Here is an 18,201-nt window from a genome sequence, read left to right as displayed (position 1 = left end):
TAGAGAAAACTCAGCATCTTTTAAGTAAGGGACTGAGAACAAATATTTGAATCCAAATATTAGAAAAATCTTTTGAGTTGTCTGTTGAAGAAGCTGGATCTCAGATGAATACTATACAGCAGTTCTAGGCAGGATTGGAACTGGATGGTGACTTTTTCTTATTCTGGGTGCTAAAATTCAGATTCTGCCTACTGAAGAGGGGGGGGGTAATCCATTGTATCATGCTCTTCATATTTGGAAAAATAAGTGTGTTTATACAGTTGTACAATATTTAACTAACTCAAAAAAGCATATACAAATGTAAGAAAAAATAAATTGGATAAAATAGTAGTTAATTTAAATTAGGACAGTGGTGGTAGTCACAATTTAATAATAACGGAGCAGGCCAGCCTGGCTAAGTTAAAAAAAAAAAAGAAAGCACCTAGTGAGTGCCCCAGTCAAATTGAAGAGTGTTCATGTTTTGGTTATTTGGATCAGAGTAAATGTACAATATATTATAAAATTACTGTCTGTATGCTTGATGAGGGAATAAAGAGGATGATGTTCAGCAATACTGGATAAAAAGAAATGTGGTGGAGGGAAAGTCTTTTAATGGAGGAGGAGAGGGAAACCATGAGTGATTTCAGTTAGATTTATCAGTGTTTATCATTGGATACTTTGTCAGGTTGTACTTTGTTGTACTGCATCTTCTGATGAAGTCTAAACTTCTGTTAGGTCATTATGGTTGTTATGCATTTTGATCTAATGGTATTAAAATGCATTTAGCTTATTTTAATCTATAGTTGTGATAGGGTTTGTAATGGCATGAATATCTTCAGCAGTTACTAAAAGCAGAATCTTTTTTAAAGTGTGTATATTTATGCATGCTTGCAGTTAATAATATACCTCTTCATTGGATTTATACTTTTTAGTCCATTGAGCATATTAGTAGCAGATATTATTAGTAGATAATTCTTATTTATCGTACAGAATTATTCTAACATTTGAAAAAAATGATAATATTTTGTAGCATCTCAATATTTTTAGTTTAAAAATGTGTCTTTTGCAAAAATGTCTTCCCTTCATTGCCCTTGATGCCTGTTAATACTCTGTTCTGGAAATTTCTGCTTCTGGAAAGATCAAAATGTGCTGCTATTTGTATTTTATACAAATGATATTTCTCTGCTGGGCTTGAGTAATACTTTTGTTACATAGAATTGCAGAAGTGGTATTAAGAATATGATTTTATTTATTTTAAAACATAAACTATAGAGAAAAGTCATTTTTCGTTATTAATCAGATAATAAAGTTTCTCATTCAGATAAAGCACAGGAAAATGACTTGGAGAAATTGTTTTATGTTTTAATTCAAAAATTTAAAAAAACTTTTCAAATATTAAGTCATCAGTAAGAAGTGGGATGGTTTTTATAAGATGACAGTTATGGTTTCTTTTTATTAGAGGTAATTCAGATCTTGTACAGGTTATTTTAAGTTTGGGATCATTTCAATCTGTGTAGTTCAGTAAATGAATTGAAAAACCATCTTGCTTGTACTTTATGATAGTTTTAAAGCAATGTCTTGTAACCATGTCACCAAATGTAACATTTGTGGTCTTTCTGTCATAAGGGCTAAAGTGTACACATTCATAGTAAAGTTATTTGTGTCTTTTTTTAATTTGGTTACCATTAACTTGATCATTTTGGCAGATCAAATCCAAATTGATCCTTTTACAGTGATACAAAAAGTGATTGTTAGTAATATAGGATTCTTCCTGACATAAAGACTAAAGCTATAAATATTAACACTGAAGTTATTTTATGTCTACAGTATTGTTTAACTTGCTTTGGTATATTGTGTGACATTTTATATTGTGTTTACCCTTGCTGGCAGCCAACAGCAAAAAAATAAAATGTTTTTTATAGGTCATTTAAAAACATTAAACATAAAGCAAGTTAAAAAAAGTCTTGATTGTTGATTGCCAACTTTTTTTTAGGATTGAAAATTTAGTAATCAGCTCACATGGCCACCACATATGAAAATGTCAATTTAGTTATGTTACAATCACTCTAGCAGATTACACGTAGAGTTGATACCATTTTTGGATTAACATTAACTTGTATTCTCCATTACGGATAATTTTTACTAAATATTTTTGCCTGAGAGGATGAATGCAATATATTGATATTCCTGGCTTAGGTTTTTGCCCAAAGGATTCTTAACCAAATTGGTAGGGTTAGAATTGTGTATCTGTCCGTCCGTCCCATCCATCCAAGGCTTAGACTTGGACTTAACCATTGCACCAAACTGGGTCTCTTTGTGAATAATAAAAGCTACTAATTGTGTTTGCTCTTCCATTAAAGTAAAAAGTGGAGGTTTCAAAATTTGTCTTATGAATTTAATGGAAATACAAATTAATTATGCAACTAGTTATGTAATGAGATATAATTTTGGTGAATCTGAAATCTGCTAATAGACTATTGTGAGTTATATTTTTAACTGTATACCAAGAAAGGATTTTTCCCTGGTATAAAAATCAGTAGAGATCCACTTTCTGCATAACCTTTCAAGACTATGTTACTCTACTATAATAAAAGGGATTCCAGGATCCCTGTCTTGCCTGCTCTTCTTCTCAGGGTTGACAATAACTTGTATTCAGGATGCTCACAGATATTGGACAGAACAACAGCAACAAGTATTCCCTTGACTGAAATGGTTTATTCATTTTAAAATCAATAAAATAAGTTGTCACTTTTCTCCATTGCTCCTTAGTAGTTGTTTATGACAAAGCAAACCAGTGATTCATGGAATCAGAACTGGAAGGGATCGTAGAGGTCCTCTGGTTCAGTTCCCTCATCAGTTCAGACCAACTAGGGCAGTGATGGCGAACCTTTTTGGCACTGAGTGCGCACATACCCAAAATGCAACTTGCCCACACCCCGCACATGCATTCACATCCTGCATGCGGATGCCCCTGCGCATGTGCGCTAGAGGCTCAAAGACCAGGTGCCTGGGAGGTGCGTGCGCACATGCGTGGTGGAGCTGAGCTGGGAAGATGGTGTGTGCGCCCACAGAAAGGCATGCCATAAGTTCACCACCACGGAACTAGGGCATCTCTGACAATAACAATCCAGTCCCTTGAAGACTTTTAGTGAAAGTCATTGTATTGCAGGGTGTTCTATAGGTGAACAGCCTGTATAGTTAGGAAGTTGGAGGAGTCGCTTGTGAGATGGGCATCTGAATAAATTTGATAAAATAAGTTCTTCCTGAGTTCTAAGTTTAACCATCTCCTTTGTACTTTTAACCCATTTGTTTGGTTATGGGGCAATAGAGAATAAGTCCATTGCTCTTCTGTTTTTAGAACCATTCAGATATTTAAAATTTCACCAACCACGTATTCCTTTCAGTTTATTGATCAAGCCTGTGTCAATCTCTCTGAATCTTCTGAAAAGCCTGCTATTAATCTGCTCAAATCTTTAACTGAGTGGACTCATTAGTGTATTGCTGTTTATCCCTTATTTCAAAGCTTTATTGAGAATATTGTGAGATATGTTGTCAAACACTTTGCCAAAATCTTGATAAATTATGCACAAAGTGTTCCTCTGATTTAAATTAGTAGTTCTATGAAAAGAATCATATAAGGCGAGTCTTGCACTAATTGCAAGAAACCCATGCTAGCTTTTGTAAATTGTGGCATATCTATTAAAGTGCTCATAAATATACAGATTGATCATCTTGAAGACTTGCCCAGGTATGTACGCTTTTAGGTCAGTAGTTTTCCTGGATTCTTGAGTGCTTTTACAGGAAGTCCTCAACTTTTACAACCATAACTGAGGCCAGAATTAAGTGACCAGTCATAAGATTACTACCTGTAATTTACATTTGACAGCTTTCAGAGGAATTGACCATTGTAGCACTGTTCTTGCCAAGGGAATTAAGAAATATCAAAAGTGCAGTGCAGAAAGTGAGCTCAGTGGATAGATAATTAAACAGGTTCTACTTAATGTAAACTAGGAAAGGCAATGTATACTTTGAGTTGCTAAACTGTAACTTATTCCTTACTATTGGCTTGTCCTTATGGGAATTTTAATTTAGCAAAATCTGAAAAGCCTGCTATTAATCCAGTTTAACTGCCATTGCAGTTTAAATGGCAAAAGAAACTTGAAGCACCACATTATGAAATTATGAATTCATTCCATTATGAAACTAATGGTAACTGGCTTCCATATCCATTTTTATGACTTCCACACTATGAAGCACTTTATGGATAGATAGATTTTTATTCTATTTAGCAATGCTAGATTATTACATTCCTTTTCAGGACCAGCATTTTGGGATTAAATATTATTGCTGTTTAAAGATTTTTTTTAAAAAAATTAATAGATGGCACAAACTATAACACAAAACTTAACTTACATTATCTTTAATTGTGTTATGTGCAAAATACTTAGTGATAATTTACAACTTTATTTCTGGAAAATGTAACACATTAGGAAACAAATTTTTTCTTACAAGGTCTCATACTTTATGATGTAAGTTTATTCCTTAGTCATGTTTTTAGTTCACTGTAAGATATTGGTGGATGTAGACCTAAGATTAATTTAGGTTTTACACACGAGCTATATATAATATGTGATTATTATATTTCTATGAAAACATTACCTAATAACTTGCAGACCATATACAGCGCTGTGAATTTTACAACTTTCAGAACACTGACCGTGATTTGCCAGCAAATGATGCCTTATTTTTCTGCACTTTTGTTGGAAATAAAGATGAAAATAAATGTACTAAGTTGCCTAAGAGCATAATAAAAGAAAAAAAACCCCTGTGATCCCTCTGTAGCCACATATCATTTTTACTCCCTTTGCAGCATTGTAGATTAATTTCAGTGAATAAAATGAAAGCCTGACCACAAAATAGTTTACAGTAATATGAGATCTATTCATTGTTTTGAGAAGGTATAGACATGCACACCATGTCAGTACCCACTAAAGGTAATAATTTTCTTCTCCTGGGCTCATGCATTAACTAACTGGGAAATACCAGTATATGCTTGAGTTAATGTGTAACATACTTTGTTACATACATACAACATGCATACAACATACAAGGAGTAACATACTTTGGAGAGGGTATGGGCTGCATGTTACATGTTTTGAATTGTCAGATTAGTCACATAAGACTTGGTATTGTGAGAACAGTTTGTATTTATTTTTATCTGCTTTGTATTTTGAATGGAATTGCAATATTTAGGGAATTTTTGATTATTACATTTTGAAACCTTGTATAGATGCAACTTTTTTTTTTTTTACAAAAAACCGTATCTCAGTAACTTGAATTATTCCTTCCATATTTCATGCTTAAATTTAAAAGGAAACCTCATTCATAGATAGATTTCCCCCTCAATGGGATTGTAATAATTGGAATGTATTTTATTTATTGTATTTATATTCTGCTGCCATCCAAATAGTTGGCAGTCCAAAAAGTGGACTCTGCCCCTATGGGAATAACCCTAGGATGATGATGATCCTGATACAAATACACATTGCCACTTATATAAGTTTGTAGTTATACCAGTATCGTTCTGTCTTTTAACTTTTTCATTTGTGTGGTGTATAATCTGAGCATTATTGACTGAATGCTTATTAGGTTTGATAATATATTTTAATGGTTATACAATATAAAAGGAATGAAAAAGCAATACTGTTTATTTTATATAATACACACATATTATGTACCAGTCTAATCCAGGCAGGACCAAAGCAGCAACGGGTCAGCCCTGGCTCGCCTTCCTCTCGGCCACCAGCAAGCCAGGCAAATGAGGTGGGGGGGAAACTGAATTGCGCCCTGCAAGGGCCCCACCTCCAGCACTCCTCTGCTACCCCCTTGCCTCTTAGCGCCTCCCTAAGTCATCCCACTGCCCCCCAGGGGGCGGTACCGCCCACTTTGGAAATCACTGCTATAGGGTTTTGTTATTCATGTTTTCTTAGATATTGTATTACCATATGTTTTCATATTCAGCATTCAGGACATTACATCTCTCATGCAAGCATATATGGATAGACCTCATTTAGCAATGACAATTGGGTCATCAATCCAGATGGTTGTTGCTAAGTGAAGTCATAACTGTGCTTACAGTTTGATTTCAGTTTACCTTTGTTTTATAGATCTGTGAAGGTCATAAATGCAAAGATGAATTGCTGAATTATGAGTTATAATACTAGTGTATATTTTTTGAATATATTACAAACAAATTTAAACAGTAATGGCATCCAAATAACAAATAAAAATGCAGTGTGTACGAAGGAAACTCCTAATTGTTTTTCTGTAACTCAATACTTTGTTTATAAAATTAAAAGATGCTGTTGAAATGTTATTAACCTAGAATTTATATATATATCTTCGACTTAAGTGATATATTTTTTAAAGATTCTGCTAAAGCGATGTAAGAAAAAGAACAACATGGTTTATTTAATTGCTTAGTATTTTTCAAAATAAGGGCAAATCCGGTGATTGAATGTATGGTGGATTCTGCTGCCTTCTGAAGATTTAATTTGTACAGGTAAGCAAAGGTAATAATAATGAGTTTGCTAGTAAATCCTTAAATTGTCTATGAAATAAACATTTTGTTTATTGTTAAGTAGAAATATGCATGCATACTTAATACATTTTGGGAAAGAACTAAAGAAATATATACTGTGCTTCATTATTTTGCAAGTTTTTTGTCATCTCAAAATTATTAATCTTTTAAAAGGAATTTGAAATAAGATACCACATCAACTGTATATTAAAAAATAAATTTTAGCGGCAAAAATTATTTCAGTATTTGTTTTAGAAAGGCATAAATCACTGGAACTATATAAAAGAGATTCAAACTATAACATATCTATTATGCAGTGAAACAAGATATGATTTGTGTACTTTAGATAACAATTTTTTATCTGCCTCACTTATTTGTATATCCTCGAATGTAAGTGAACTTATTTGCTGTGCAGTCCCCCTTTGAATTTTTCTTCTTGTGTTTAGATCTGAGATTAATAAACCAGACAATTTAGTGAAGTCTGGTAAATTTTTTACATAAATGATAGTTTCTGAAATTTTTTATCTTAATGCTATTTCTAACAGCATAAGTAGAACAAAATACAAATCTTAATGATTGCCAGCTAACCATGCCTTCTCAACTGTAATTTGAAGATAATAAGCTTTACAATACGGGATTGATATAGAATTACTGAGACAATGCCTGAAGCATTTAAATGCTTAGTAAATGATACTTTTACTTGCTATTGATATAATTTTTAACATTATTTTGAAGATTGCAAAATTTCATGTCAGTTTTAAATTTTTGCCATCGCATGATTTTATACGATGCCTGAGTGGATTGCTAATTGTTCAGCTCAGAACATGAATTTTAATCAATTTTATATGCTGCATACCACTATCACCACCTTCTAGTAAAAATATCTCTGTAAACTTTGGAAAAGATGATATTTAGATTGATTTCTATATTGGAATCTTTACATGAGTTTAAATATTAGAATATTCATATGAGTTTAAGCATTTGCTGGTTGGGCTTCGTTGGTGACTGTAGTATTTCTACATTTCTCTGGGTAATTTTGTCATAGAAATTCTATTTATTTAACAATATTTTTATTGCATTTGATAAAATAGAAAATCATAGATAAAATAAAATTCAAAGCACCTTCTCTTGTCGGTCATTTAATTTCTTTACTCATATTTCTAGTTCATATTTGTACTCTAATTCTCATATGTAGTTCTGTTGTCCTGAGAAGTTAGTATGGTTTTCCTTTTTAACAGAAAAAAAAATACTTTTAAGTATTATTAATATATATTTGACTAAGTATTAATTGAAAGGGGTTAGAAAATCCTATAATATCGATAGATTTGACAGCATGACAATTGTATTATGAATACTTGTTTTGCTAATTTCTGATTATGATATTTTTATGAGCAGAGTCCAGCAAGACCCTGTGGGACTTTTAGTTATGTGAATTATTTCTCAAACATGCGCTATTTAATTTTTTTTTTTTTAAGAAATACTTCATCCATTGATATTTAATAATTCTTGTTATAGTGGAGTTTATGCAGTGTGTTTTAGTGCAACATTTGCCATAGATCTCATGAATACTTTTAAATTTAATTGTAAATAATGGTACTATTATTGACTGTCTTAATTATATGATAATTTTAATATTTTGGTAGTATGTGAATTATAGATATATTTATTTTACATTAGGAAATTTGTAGAATATCTTGACTCTTACTTTTTTGTAGTTACTCAATTGTAGAATATCTTGACTCTTACTTTTTTATTGAATACATTGTATACATTAATATATACATTATATAGATGATTTTAGCTTATTCTGGGAAGAAAATAATGCCAAATGCTTACAGCTTTACAGGCTGTAGTTTTTAATTATTCCTGTTCTAATTTCTTCAGGTTATCAATCAGTGGAATTATCTGAAACTTCACATGTGTTCCATCACCAATAATACATATCCTGTCAGCATTTTTACTTAACAGAGAATGGCAATGTTGTTTTCTTTGATAAAAATTAAAATTATGAATTTTGATAATACTATGCATCTTACTAAGTTTTTAACAATTAGAGTTAGATAAATACTTGCTAATGTTTATTTTTTATTTTAAGGGATACCTTAATAGTTGCACTTTTTATCTATTTACAGAATCTAATTGAGCCCAATTGGAAATACTTATTTCATGCCCATATGGTAATTTTAAAAACAAATCCAGTAGTTCAATTGCCTACAATTACTCCACTCGTCTACAAATAAATTATTTAAAAAGAAAAAAGCTTGACTTTCCAGTTTTGTCTCTGTATGCTGTCCTATAGCATAGGCTACAGTTTGATGACTATATATTGCCAGGCATTTGTTGCTGTTAAAGCATAATTTAAAATTAATACATGTATTTTATATTACATAAAGAATAATTTACATTTTTAAATTCTAAGACAAGTGTGATTAATACCAGTATTATAATGCTACAGAATATTTCATAGCATATTTTCATAATTAAATCTCAGAAAAGTATTAAATATGGCACAAATACAACCAGTTGTAAATACTGCCATCTGTTTTGACTCTTCCTAGAGCCAGTTAGTATACTTGAGGCTGATCTCTCGGTGGTTATCTAGGTATTGTTTTGTGTCTTCTCTATTAAAGATCAGAATTTTGAAAAAGAATAAAGTATAAATTTCTATTAATGGACGTAATGGTATTTTTTTATTTCATGAAATTACAAGTGTTATTTCATAAAATGGTTGGCCTAAAAATGAGAATGTTAAAATAATAAGTGGTAGGTTGACGATGCAAATTATGTTTACTTTCAGAGAGAACAGGAAATGAGAATGGGTGATATGGGTCCTCGTGGAGCATTAAACATGGGAGGTAGGGATCTGAAGCAAAAGGCTTTTGTTCTTGAAAATTTCTTTGAGACTGTACATGTTACTTCTGTGGACCTTGGCAGATAATCTTGGCCAAAATTTTAATTTGTTATACACTGGACTCAGTTTTTTTTCTTTCAAACATAATTTTTGATTTCACAAAATTAAAAGTAATAGAAAAAACTACCAGTATCAATTGAGAAGCATGAATTTGTGTTTCTTGTAAATCTTTCTAAAGTTGTATCTTAGAAAATGTAAAATTAAAATACTTCGTAGTACAAGTAAAAGTTTGATTTAATTTACTTCTTGAGAATTTATTATTTACTTCTTGAGAATTTATAACAGGGTGTTGAATATGTTATTTTTAATTGGAGACTTGTGTTTTTGTTTATGGGAATGATGGGAGCAAACTATAATGAAGCATTTAAGCTTGTAAAATATCAGCTTTGTCTTTCAGAACTTTATTTTATTGCATTATAACCATGTATATTTGTGTAATAGCCAAGCATCATGCAAAGTTACTACTTAGTCTTCAAAATCACACTAGTGAATATTTTTACAATATGCCAAAGTTGAGGTATTGATCTCTGTTAGTTTAAAGTTGTGAGTAAAACACTCATCTCATGCTAGCATTTCTTTAACAACAGCTAATTTGTATGTCTAATGCTGATTATTTTGGTATTTCTCATTGTGGCATTTTGGGCCATCTGGTATAATAATATTTATGTGTACCTGACTAAGATTAGTCTTAGTTTTATTTGGGTAGCTTCCTCAAGAAGTGTGATATACAGGCATCTCTAATAACGTTTGGATTAAGTTTATTATCCAGCACTATTTCATTTTGATTTCAGATTTTGAGCTTAAACTGGTTTTTGATGCCTTTATAGATAACTGATATGAGGAAAAGGAGAGGGAAATGTTTTCATAAATTTTAAACCATGTACAATCTGGGTTTTCATTTTCTGGGGAGCTGTTGCTTTGGGTATAAACCTCTGTGGCAAATGTATTATTTAAAAGCAAGTTCCAGTTTTCAGGTTCCTTCTGTTTTAAATTAGTCTAAAGTTCAGAAAATACTTTCAGACGGACTTTGTCTCTTTAAATGGTTAATCCTCCCCCCTTTTGCCCAATCCTGTGTGCTTTCATTTGGGTCTACTGTTACAAGAATAAAGGAAAATTTAACTGTTGAAAAAAATCTTAAAATATTAATTATATTTTAGCAGTATTTAAACCATGAGTAAAATAGAAAGGGAGCTATGCAGATTGGCTCTTACGCTGCGGTGAACTTATCTGTATTAAGAATCACAGGAAGATGGTATTGAGAGAAAGCTCTCTTATTGTAGATATTGGGCATTACAAAACTTGCCGCCATTATTGTTCACCTAGAATTAAAATGAAGACAATTAAAAACTACTGCTTCTGTATGTGTGCTGTTAGTGATTTATTTCATGAGAATTATTTTTCACTAAAGTCAGTACATATATAATATGATCACAATGTTGCTAGATATTTTTTCTTTGTCAATATACATTTTATAAAGAAGCCTCTAATTCAGTGCATTTAGTAATGCTTAGCATTTGGATAGGAGGCCAGCAGTAAATCACAAGACTTCAGACTAGATAGGGAGATTGGGGAAAAAACCCCAGAAAAGACAGTTGCAAATCACTTTAATATTGTTGTCAAGAAAATAATATGATTGTGGTCCTTACAATAATCAAGCGTAAGTAGACTCAAAAGAGCCTTTATCTTTACCTTGTATAATTTAAAAAGTGTTATTCTACTGTTATTGCAAGCTATACAAAATAATCTTTAACACAACTTATGATTTTCTCCAAATAAGTAGTTTCTTGCATTTTCCACATTAATACTTAGATTTTCTACATTCATTGTCATAAACATAAAATTATTGTTTAATTAGCCTTGTATAATATGATAAGCAAACAATGTTCAGGGGGAGGAAATTGTTGCACACAAAAGAACTGGTGCCATTTTGAAAGTTAATACCATTATCAAGAATTAATAGGAATTAGCTTATTGAAAAATACTTGAAATTGAGAATGTTACACTTTATTTGGGATGGTATTGTTCAATAATAATTGCTTAATGCCAAAAAATTAAAGTAAATGTACAGTCTCAAAGAATAACAGCTTTTTTTTCCAAATGTTTCTACTATTATAATTTGTAATTCTTTAAAATGCAGTTAGGACAGCTCTAAGTGTAGACTGTTTTACATAGATGCCTTTAGCCCAGCACCTGCTGGAAACCAAGGTCCTCCTCCACCTCCAATGATGAGTATGAATATGAACAACAGAGGGACAATGCCTGGCCCTGCAATGGGGCCAGGTCCTTCGTTGGGGCCAGAAGGAGCGACAAACATTGGAACCCCAATGATGCCAGATAATGGAACTGTGGTAATGTATCATAAACATTTACTTTTTTCCTACAACATAGCAAATCTATCTAAAACAAGGATAACTTCACACTGTAACCATGAGTGTTATTAAAAATAATTTAACAATTACATTAAATGTATATGGAGATTCTCAGTCATCCAGGTCTTAGTTGTCCCAAAGGTACTTTTTCAAGAGGCAACTGGATTTCAGAGCCGAAGAAGCTTCTTGGATGAGAAGTGAAATGTTTTCAAAGAAAAACACCAAAGTCCAGTTGCTTCTTGAAAAAAAGCACCTTTGGGACAAAAATTAAATTAGTTGCTAAATACGGCATCAATATTGCTCCTGTTACATATCATAACATGTTGTGTACTTCTTTTAATATAAATAAAAATAATGGACAAAAAAGTTTTATAAGTTCTTTGGGCTATTGCAAGTTACCATATTTAAAGGAGCATGAGTACATGCAGTTCAATGCGATTCCCCCTCCTCCCAAAAATGATTATGTCTCAAAGCTTCTATGGAAAAGACATTTAAGATTTAGTTTTTATTTTATACTGCAGACATGGATTACCAATAAGCATGTTTTATTGTTGGTGTATTGAAATGATTCATGGTGTGAAGCTATCTTTAAAATATTTTTAAAGCAAATTTAATTGATTAACAGATTTTTATCAGTGAGTTTATAACCACAAAGCTTTTTGTAAAACCTGACTATTTTTAATAGTTTCTCCAGAAAGCTAGATCTGATTCGGTTAAGGGAAAGTGAAGGATATTAACTAATATTTATACAGTATTTAATATATTTAACTTCTTGGTTCTATTATAGCATTTCTTGCTATAGCATTTCTCGGAGTTCCAAGAAGTGGAATTGGGGAATTAAAATTCATTCAGTGTTTTCAACACTAAATCTATTGTAATAAAACAAGAATTAAAAAAAAACTAGTTATATCTGCAGGTTTCATATGTATGTATTGCATATGTAATATGGGAGTATGTATATGTGTATTATTTTCCATAAGAACATCATGCTGTTCTTCAAAAGAATAATCAATTGTTGTATGTCATTTGCTGAGGAAATTGCTTTTCATAAAGTGATCTGGCATACCTAGTTTCTAGGTTCAGCATGCTCTGTCCATATTACTGAACCACGTGATGAGTCCATTTCTCTACCTTTTAAGGGAGGAAAATAATGAACAGTATTATGATGCAACTAATAAAGAGAAAATAATGGTTAAGAAGGCGCACTAATCTTTGTCAGTAAAAGAACTGGAAGCCATTTTTAAAATTACATGATTTACACCATTTTCAGAAGAGCTGAATTTGTTTTTCAAAATCACTTCAGCCTAGTATATTTGGATTATTTCTTATATTATTACATATATAATTCAATATTTATAGAGTTCTTATATTATTGAAGGAAAAAGTAGGCATAGCTAAATATTTAAATTTGCTTAATTATCCTTAAAAATGTATCTGCTTCTTTTGTAATAAATTGGATAATAACAATACCCAACCTCACATCAGAGAACTTTTCTTGTATGGTTTCTTCAGTATCCTCTCATCTACTCTGGTAATACTGCAATTGATCAGAGCAGATTTGCAGGGAGTGTAATGGGCTCTAGGAAAAGGATACAATCTTTTATACCAGTTAATCTACGCAGCAATTGACCCAGAAAATGAGATAATTACTGCTGGTTTTTATAAATAATTTTTAGCATTAACAATATAGCAGTATTCATATCAATGACTTAGTTTCTGCATTACATTCATTTCAAGAATCAGAATTTGTTCTCTGAAAAATCTGCTGCTGCTGCTGGCTTTGGACTTTTAGAAACAGTGTGCAATGCAGGAGAAATAAAAATTCCAGAAAATATAACTCCTTGTGTAAACCAAAGACATTTCCATTCATACTTTTAATCCAATTGGATCATAAAGTTGGAGTTGGCCAGGTAGGCTATTAAGTCATTTTAGGGATCTTAATTAAAATTTTCTCTTAGGTATTTAACATTCATATTAATTTATATAACTTTAAACAATACATAACACTATAATGAATTAGCATTTTTCAAGATTATGAAATAATCTCATTTCTTTAGTTTCAAAAGAGAATATGATAATTTTTCCACAATTTTGAATTAGAACACCCTTAATCGATTCAGTTTCAACTTATATTTTAAAGACGTTAAATATAAATTTGGCTTTAAATGTTGATGTGAATTACATGAAATCTGTCTATCATCTGTCTATATCTATGGTACACTTTTAGCAATTTTGAACCTAGATTCCTGTTGCATTTAGCCTCTCTTAAAAAGTTTAGGTACCTTCTAAAATGTACTTTTAATTTCATTTCTTTATTTATTCCTACTTTTGATATAGTTTATACATATTTAACATACTTAATATTTATGTATACTTAGATTTTGTACAGAAGATTCAGAATATAAAATACCCATTCATTAGAATTAGACCTCTTAGAATGGTTACACTTTGCCTACTTATTCTTTTAACTAAATGAGCTGGTTGTCACAATATTGTTTGACTTACTTTTAAGCTTACATTCAACTTTTAAAGGTAATGACTAAATTAATTGCTCCTTTCTTCCTTCTATGTGTCATCCTGATTCTGCTGGACTATCTGCTGAACTTCCTGAAAACGTCATATTTCCCCTATTTGTTGTAATTCAAATTGGGGGTTTGTTCTAAATGGACTTAATGTAGCATTCTGAAAGATTTTCTCAAGGAGGCCCACCACAAATGGGTTCACCTATGGTTAATAGACCAGGCTCTGAAACTCCTCAACCAGCTATGGGTGGTGTAGGTGCCGTCAATAGTGGACCCAGTGGCTTTGGTAGAGGAAATCCTGGGGGCAGCTTTGAAGGACCTAACAAGCGTCGCAGATATTGAAACATTCATTTTTGTACTCTTGTGAAATTGAATGAATGACTATCTGGTGTTATAATTCTATATAATTTCAACTGTTACTTTTGAATGGTTTTACTGTTAATATAGATATTAACCTTTTTTGGTAAACTATATAGACTTTTTTTGGTATTTAGTCATAGGCTTAGGATAGTGTAGAAATAAAGCACTTCATTCGTTCAGTTGTTTGTGACTGCCACAAAATATAATGTGACCATGCCGTGAAATTTGTGAGTTACATGCTTACAATAAAATAACAGTGTAAATGATTTTGAAACACTGCTATGAATACTATCTTTAAATTTAATTGTAAGTATCCATAATTATTTTTCTTTGATAATGCCTATCTTTTTTTGGGTGGGGGGATCTGCTTTATCCATTATAATTGTATGAAAATTAAAATACAGCTTGCAATACATAGAAAAAGTTGAGGTGAATGTAGCTTTAGAAAATATGAAATTATTAGTAAGCCAATATAGATTTGTGTTTTTTAATCAAATATGTTATTTTTCAACAACATGTATAAATCTCTTTGCAATGGGATTGTTATCGTAATGTAATCCTGTGTTCAAGTTTCAAATAAACATTTTGAGTCTTGAAAACCTACAAGTAGTGAATTCCCACCTATGATCTTAACTAGATTATGAATGGAAATAATTTTAAAGGAAACAAATTTCACATCATTTAATGGATCATTACTGCTATTTGCATTTTTGCTTCCTCTGTAGCGGATTTATAAAATATATTCAAAGTGTTCTTTTCCCCCCCAAACACATTTTCTTTTTTAAAATATGTATTTGCTAGATTCCTGTCTTTCACTACTAAAGAAAATGCTTTGTTTAACAAATTCTGAAAACATTAGCAACTACTAGTGCTTAATAATTTTGGTAGAAAAATATTTCCAGTTCTGCACTTCATTTAAATACATAAATCTTTTCTAGTCTTCCTAGATGAAAAGTTCCCCCTTTAAATAGCCTATGCCAACTGGAAATAAAAATATAAATAGGAAACTATCCCATAACTTCGGTTACATAATGCATATTAAATGTATAAAAAAAACCAAGATTTTAATATATACTAGTATAATTGAATTGGCATCCTTCATTCTCAAGAGACTATGGTATCGTGCTCTGAAAAGAGAAGCTGGAGTGTCCTCTCCGGAGCATGAGGCCTGGGTAATTTAATATGGAGGATAAACTGTTATCCAAGCAGCAGATCCCCCCTCTCCACGTCACTGAAATAGTCTAATGGAATTTCAGAGCCAATACGATTAGTTCCAGCTGTGTCACAGGAGTTACCAGAATGTGGTTGTATACAATCACGAATTGCTTACGGGACTCCGATTCAGGATTTTGCCTCGAGGTTGACTCCTGAAGCCCTTTCCAATAATAGATATAGCCGCAAGGCAGTGGAGATTTGAAATCAGAGTTTCCCTTCTCCCTAGAAGATGGTTCTACTGTTTTATCTGCTGTTGGGGCATAAAGCCTCTTCTGCCTTCAAAACTGTTGACCATCTTCTATAACCCTGGAAAGGGTCCCTTACGAGGTGCATAATTATATATTATATATAATTATAATTATACTATCATGAAAGCATTTCTTATTGGATATTTATTTTGACTGTTGTATAGGCAAATCAAGTATATTAGAGATACATGGGAAACAACTGTTATTGCATAAGCATAGCATGGAGCCAAGATGACTCAATGGTTAGAATGCAATATTATAGGCTTATTCACTGCTCACTGCCAAGAGCTTGATTTTGACCGGCTCAGGGTTGACTCAGCCTTCCATCTTTTTGAGGTCAGTAAAATGAGGACCCAGATTGTTGGAGGCAATACGCATATTGCCAATGCAAATTTGATAAGATTATTATTAAGAAACAAGATGGAAGCTTTCTCTGATCTCATATTTATATGAAGCTAAAAGATTTGCCTAGGATATAAGAGAGTGTGTGGAGCAAATGATTACAAGTATTATGATGTCATTACACAAATACTACAGCTTATCTACTTGTGTCAGATATTACAATGCAAATGTGTAATTGCAGTATTTGTATCCTTGGTTTCGTAAAGAAGACCCACATGGTCATATTTTTATCCATGTAAAGGTGGAATGAATATTTTTATATTGATACAGAATACTTCAGTTTTTCTTGTTCTTTATTCTGCAGAAACTACAACTAGATTATCAGTTTTTGGAATTTATATCTGTGCTATTTGTTTAAAAGAAACACTTCCTAGATTTACATTTTAAGAATGATAGTATCAATATATCTTTTACATATGTATATGGCTCTAATTTTCAGTACTTCCATTATGTCACTCTTAAATAATAAAGAGATCATGCACTCAACTATATTTAAGTCACAGAATCTAAAAAAACAATAAGTTCAAACATTTTGATCAAAGCAGAATGTAAAAGCATTGAAACATAAAATAGTCCTTGGTTAATGATGTGATGTCATATGATCAAACTACGGTACTTCATATGACAGCTCCAGTTTTCCAGTTGTCCTTATTAAGCATTTAACATGACACTACTTGGTCACTATTTACAACTTCCAAACCGCTTCCCCACTTTCTTGCATGTTTGCAAGGGATTTTTAAAAATCTTCCTTGGACATTTTGACATTTATACCATGAATAGTGGTAATGTGGTATTACTGCAGAAGTAGAACCTAAGCTAGTAAAAATCCCAATGACAGAATGGGTTACATACAAGAGCTTAGATTATTTAAAAGATAAATGAAACTATTGTTTAATTTAATGGATGATTTCTGCTAGGTTTATTGAATTCTGCACCCAGCACCTTTAAGGAAACATGTTTTCCAAGAATGCATGGAAATTACCCAATCCCAGGAAAAGATTTAGTTGGTTTAAGGGGTCCCCAACCACGGTTAAAGATTTAGTTGTTTAAGTATTAATATTTTCCGGTAGAAGCTCACCAACTTTTACAAAATTGTGGCGCGGGGCCCTGAGCTTTTCCGGCAAACCATTTCCGAAATTTATTATCTTTTTAAAATGAAGCAAATTTTATAACTAGATTGCACATTAATTTTTAAGGGTTTGCAGTATTAATATTTTTGAGAAGCGCCAATTTTTACAATTGTTGTACAATATGCATTTATTATCTTTAAAATGAAATAAATTATAACTAGATTGCACATTAATTTTGTGATATGCAAAGAAGGGGCTGCTACAAGGAAGAGGGGTCAACCAAATGAAAGCAAGACAAGAAGCAATGGGTGGAGAGAAACAACCTAGAACTAAGGAGAAATTTTCTGACAGTTCCAATTAGTGGAATGACATGCCTCCAGCAGTTGTGGGTACTCCCAAAGCTGGAGATTTTTAAGAAGAGACTGGACAACTATTTGAAATCCTGCTTGAGCAGGGGGACTAGAAGTTCCCCAAGGTCAGGTTTAACTCTTGTACTTTTATTCTGTTTTCCATTTCTTTGACCATTGTATAGAAGAAATGGGTAG

General features: G+C 31.9%; 1 protein-coding gene across 2 annotated transcripts in view; it reads left to right on the top strand.

Annotated features, from left to right (window-relative positions):
* PSPC1 (paraspeckle component 1) overlaps positions 1–15,327 on the top strand; it is a 35,024-nt gene extending 19,697 nt beyond the window's left edge. The window contains exons 7-10 of one of the 2 annotated variants that reach the window (XM_026675095.2): positions 9,357–9,414; positions 11,643–11,818; positions 13,577–13,749; positions 14,518–15,327. In XM_026675095.2, the coding sequence (XP_026530880.1) occupies positions 9,357–9,414; positions 11,643–11,818; positions 13,577–13,717 (375 nt within the window). In that variant the 3' untranslated portion in view covers positions 13,718–13,749; positions 14,518–15,327. The remainder of the gene's footprint in view (positions 1–9,356; positions 9,415–11,642; positions 11,819–13,576; positions 13,750–14,517) is intronic. The other variant, XM_026675094.2, reaches the window with a different exon arrangement.
* The last annotated feature ends 2,874 nt before the right edge of the window (positions 15,328–18,201 follow it).

This window comes from Notechis scutatus, chromosome 5 (genome assembly GCF_049901735.1).
Source record: "Notechis scutatus isolate UNSWTSFEM ecotype Mainland chromosome 5, rNotScu1.2, whole genome shotgun sequence".
Lineage (NCBI taxonomy): Eukaryota > Metazoa > Chordata > Lepidosauria > Squamata > Elapidae > Notechis > Notechis scutatus.
Note: the sequence above shows the minus strand (reverse complement) of the source record. Positions and strands in the feature narration are given on the sequence as shown.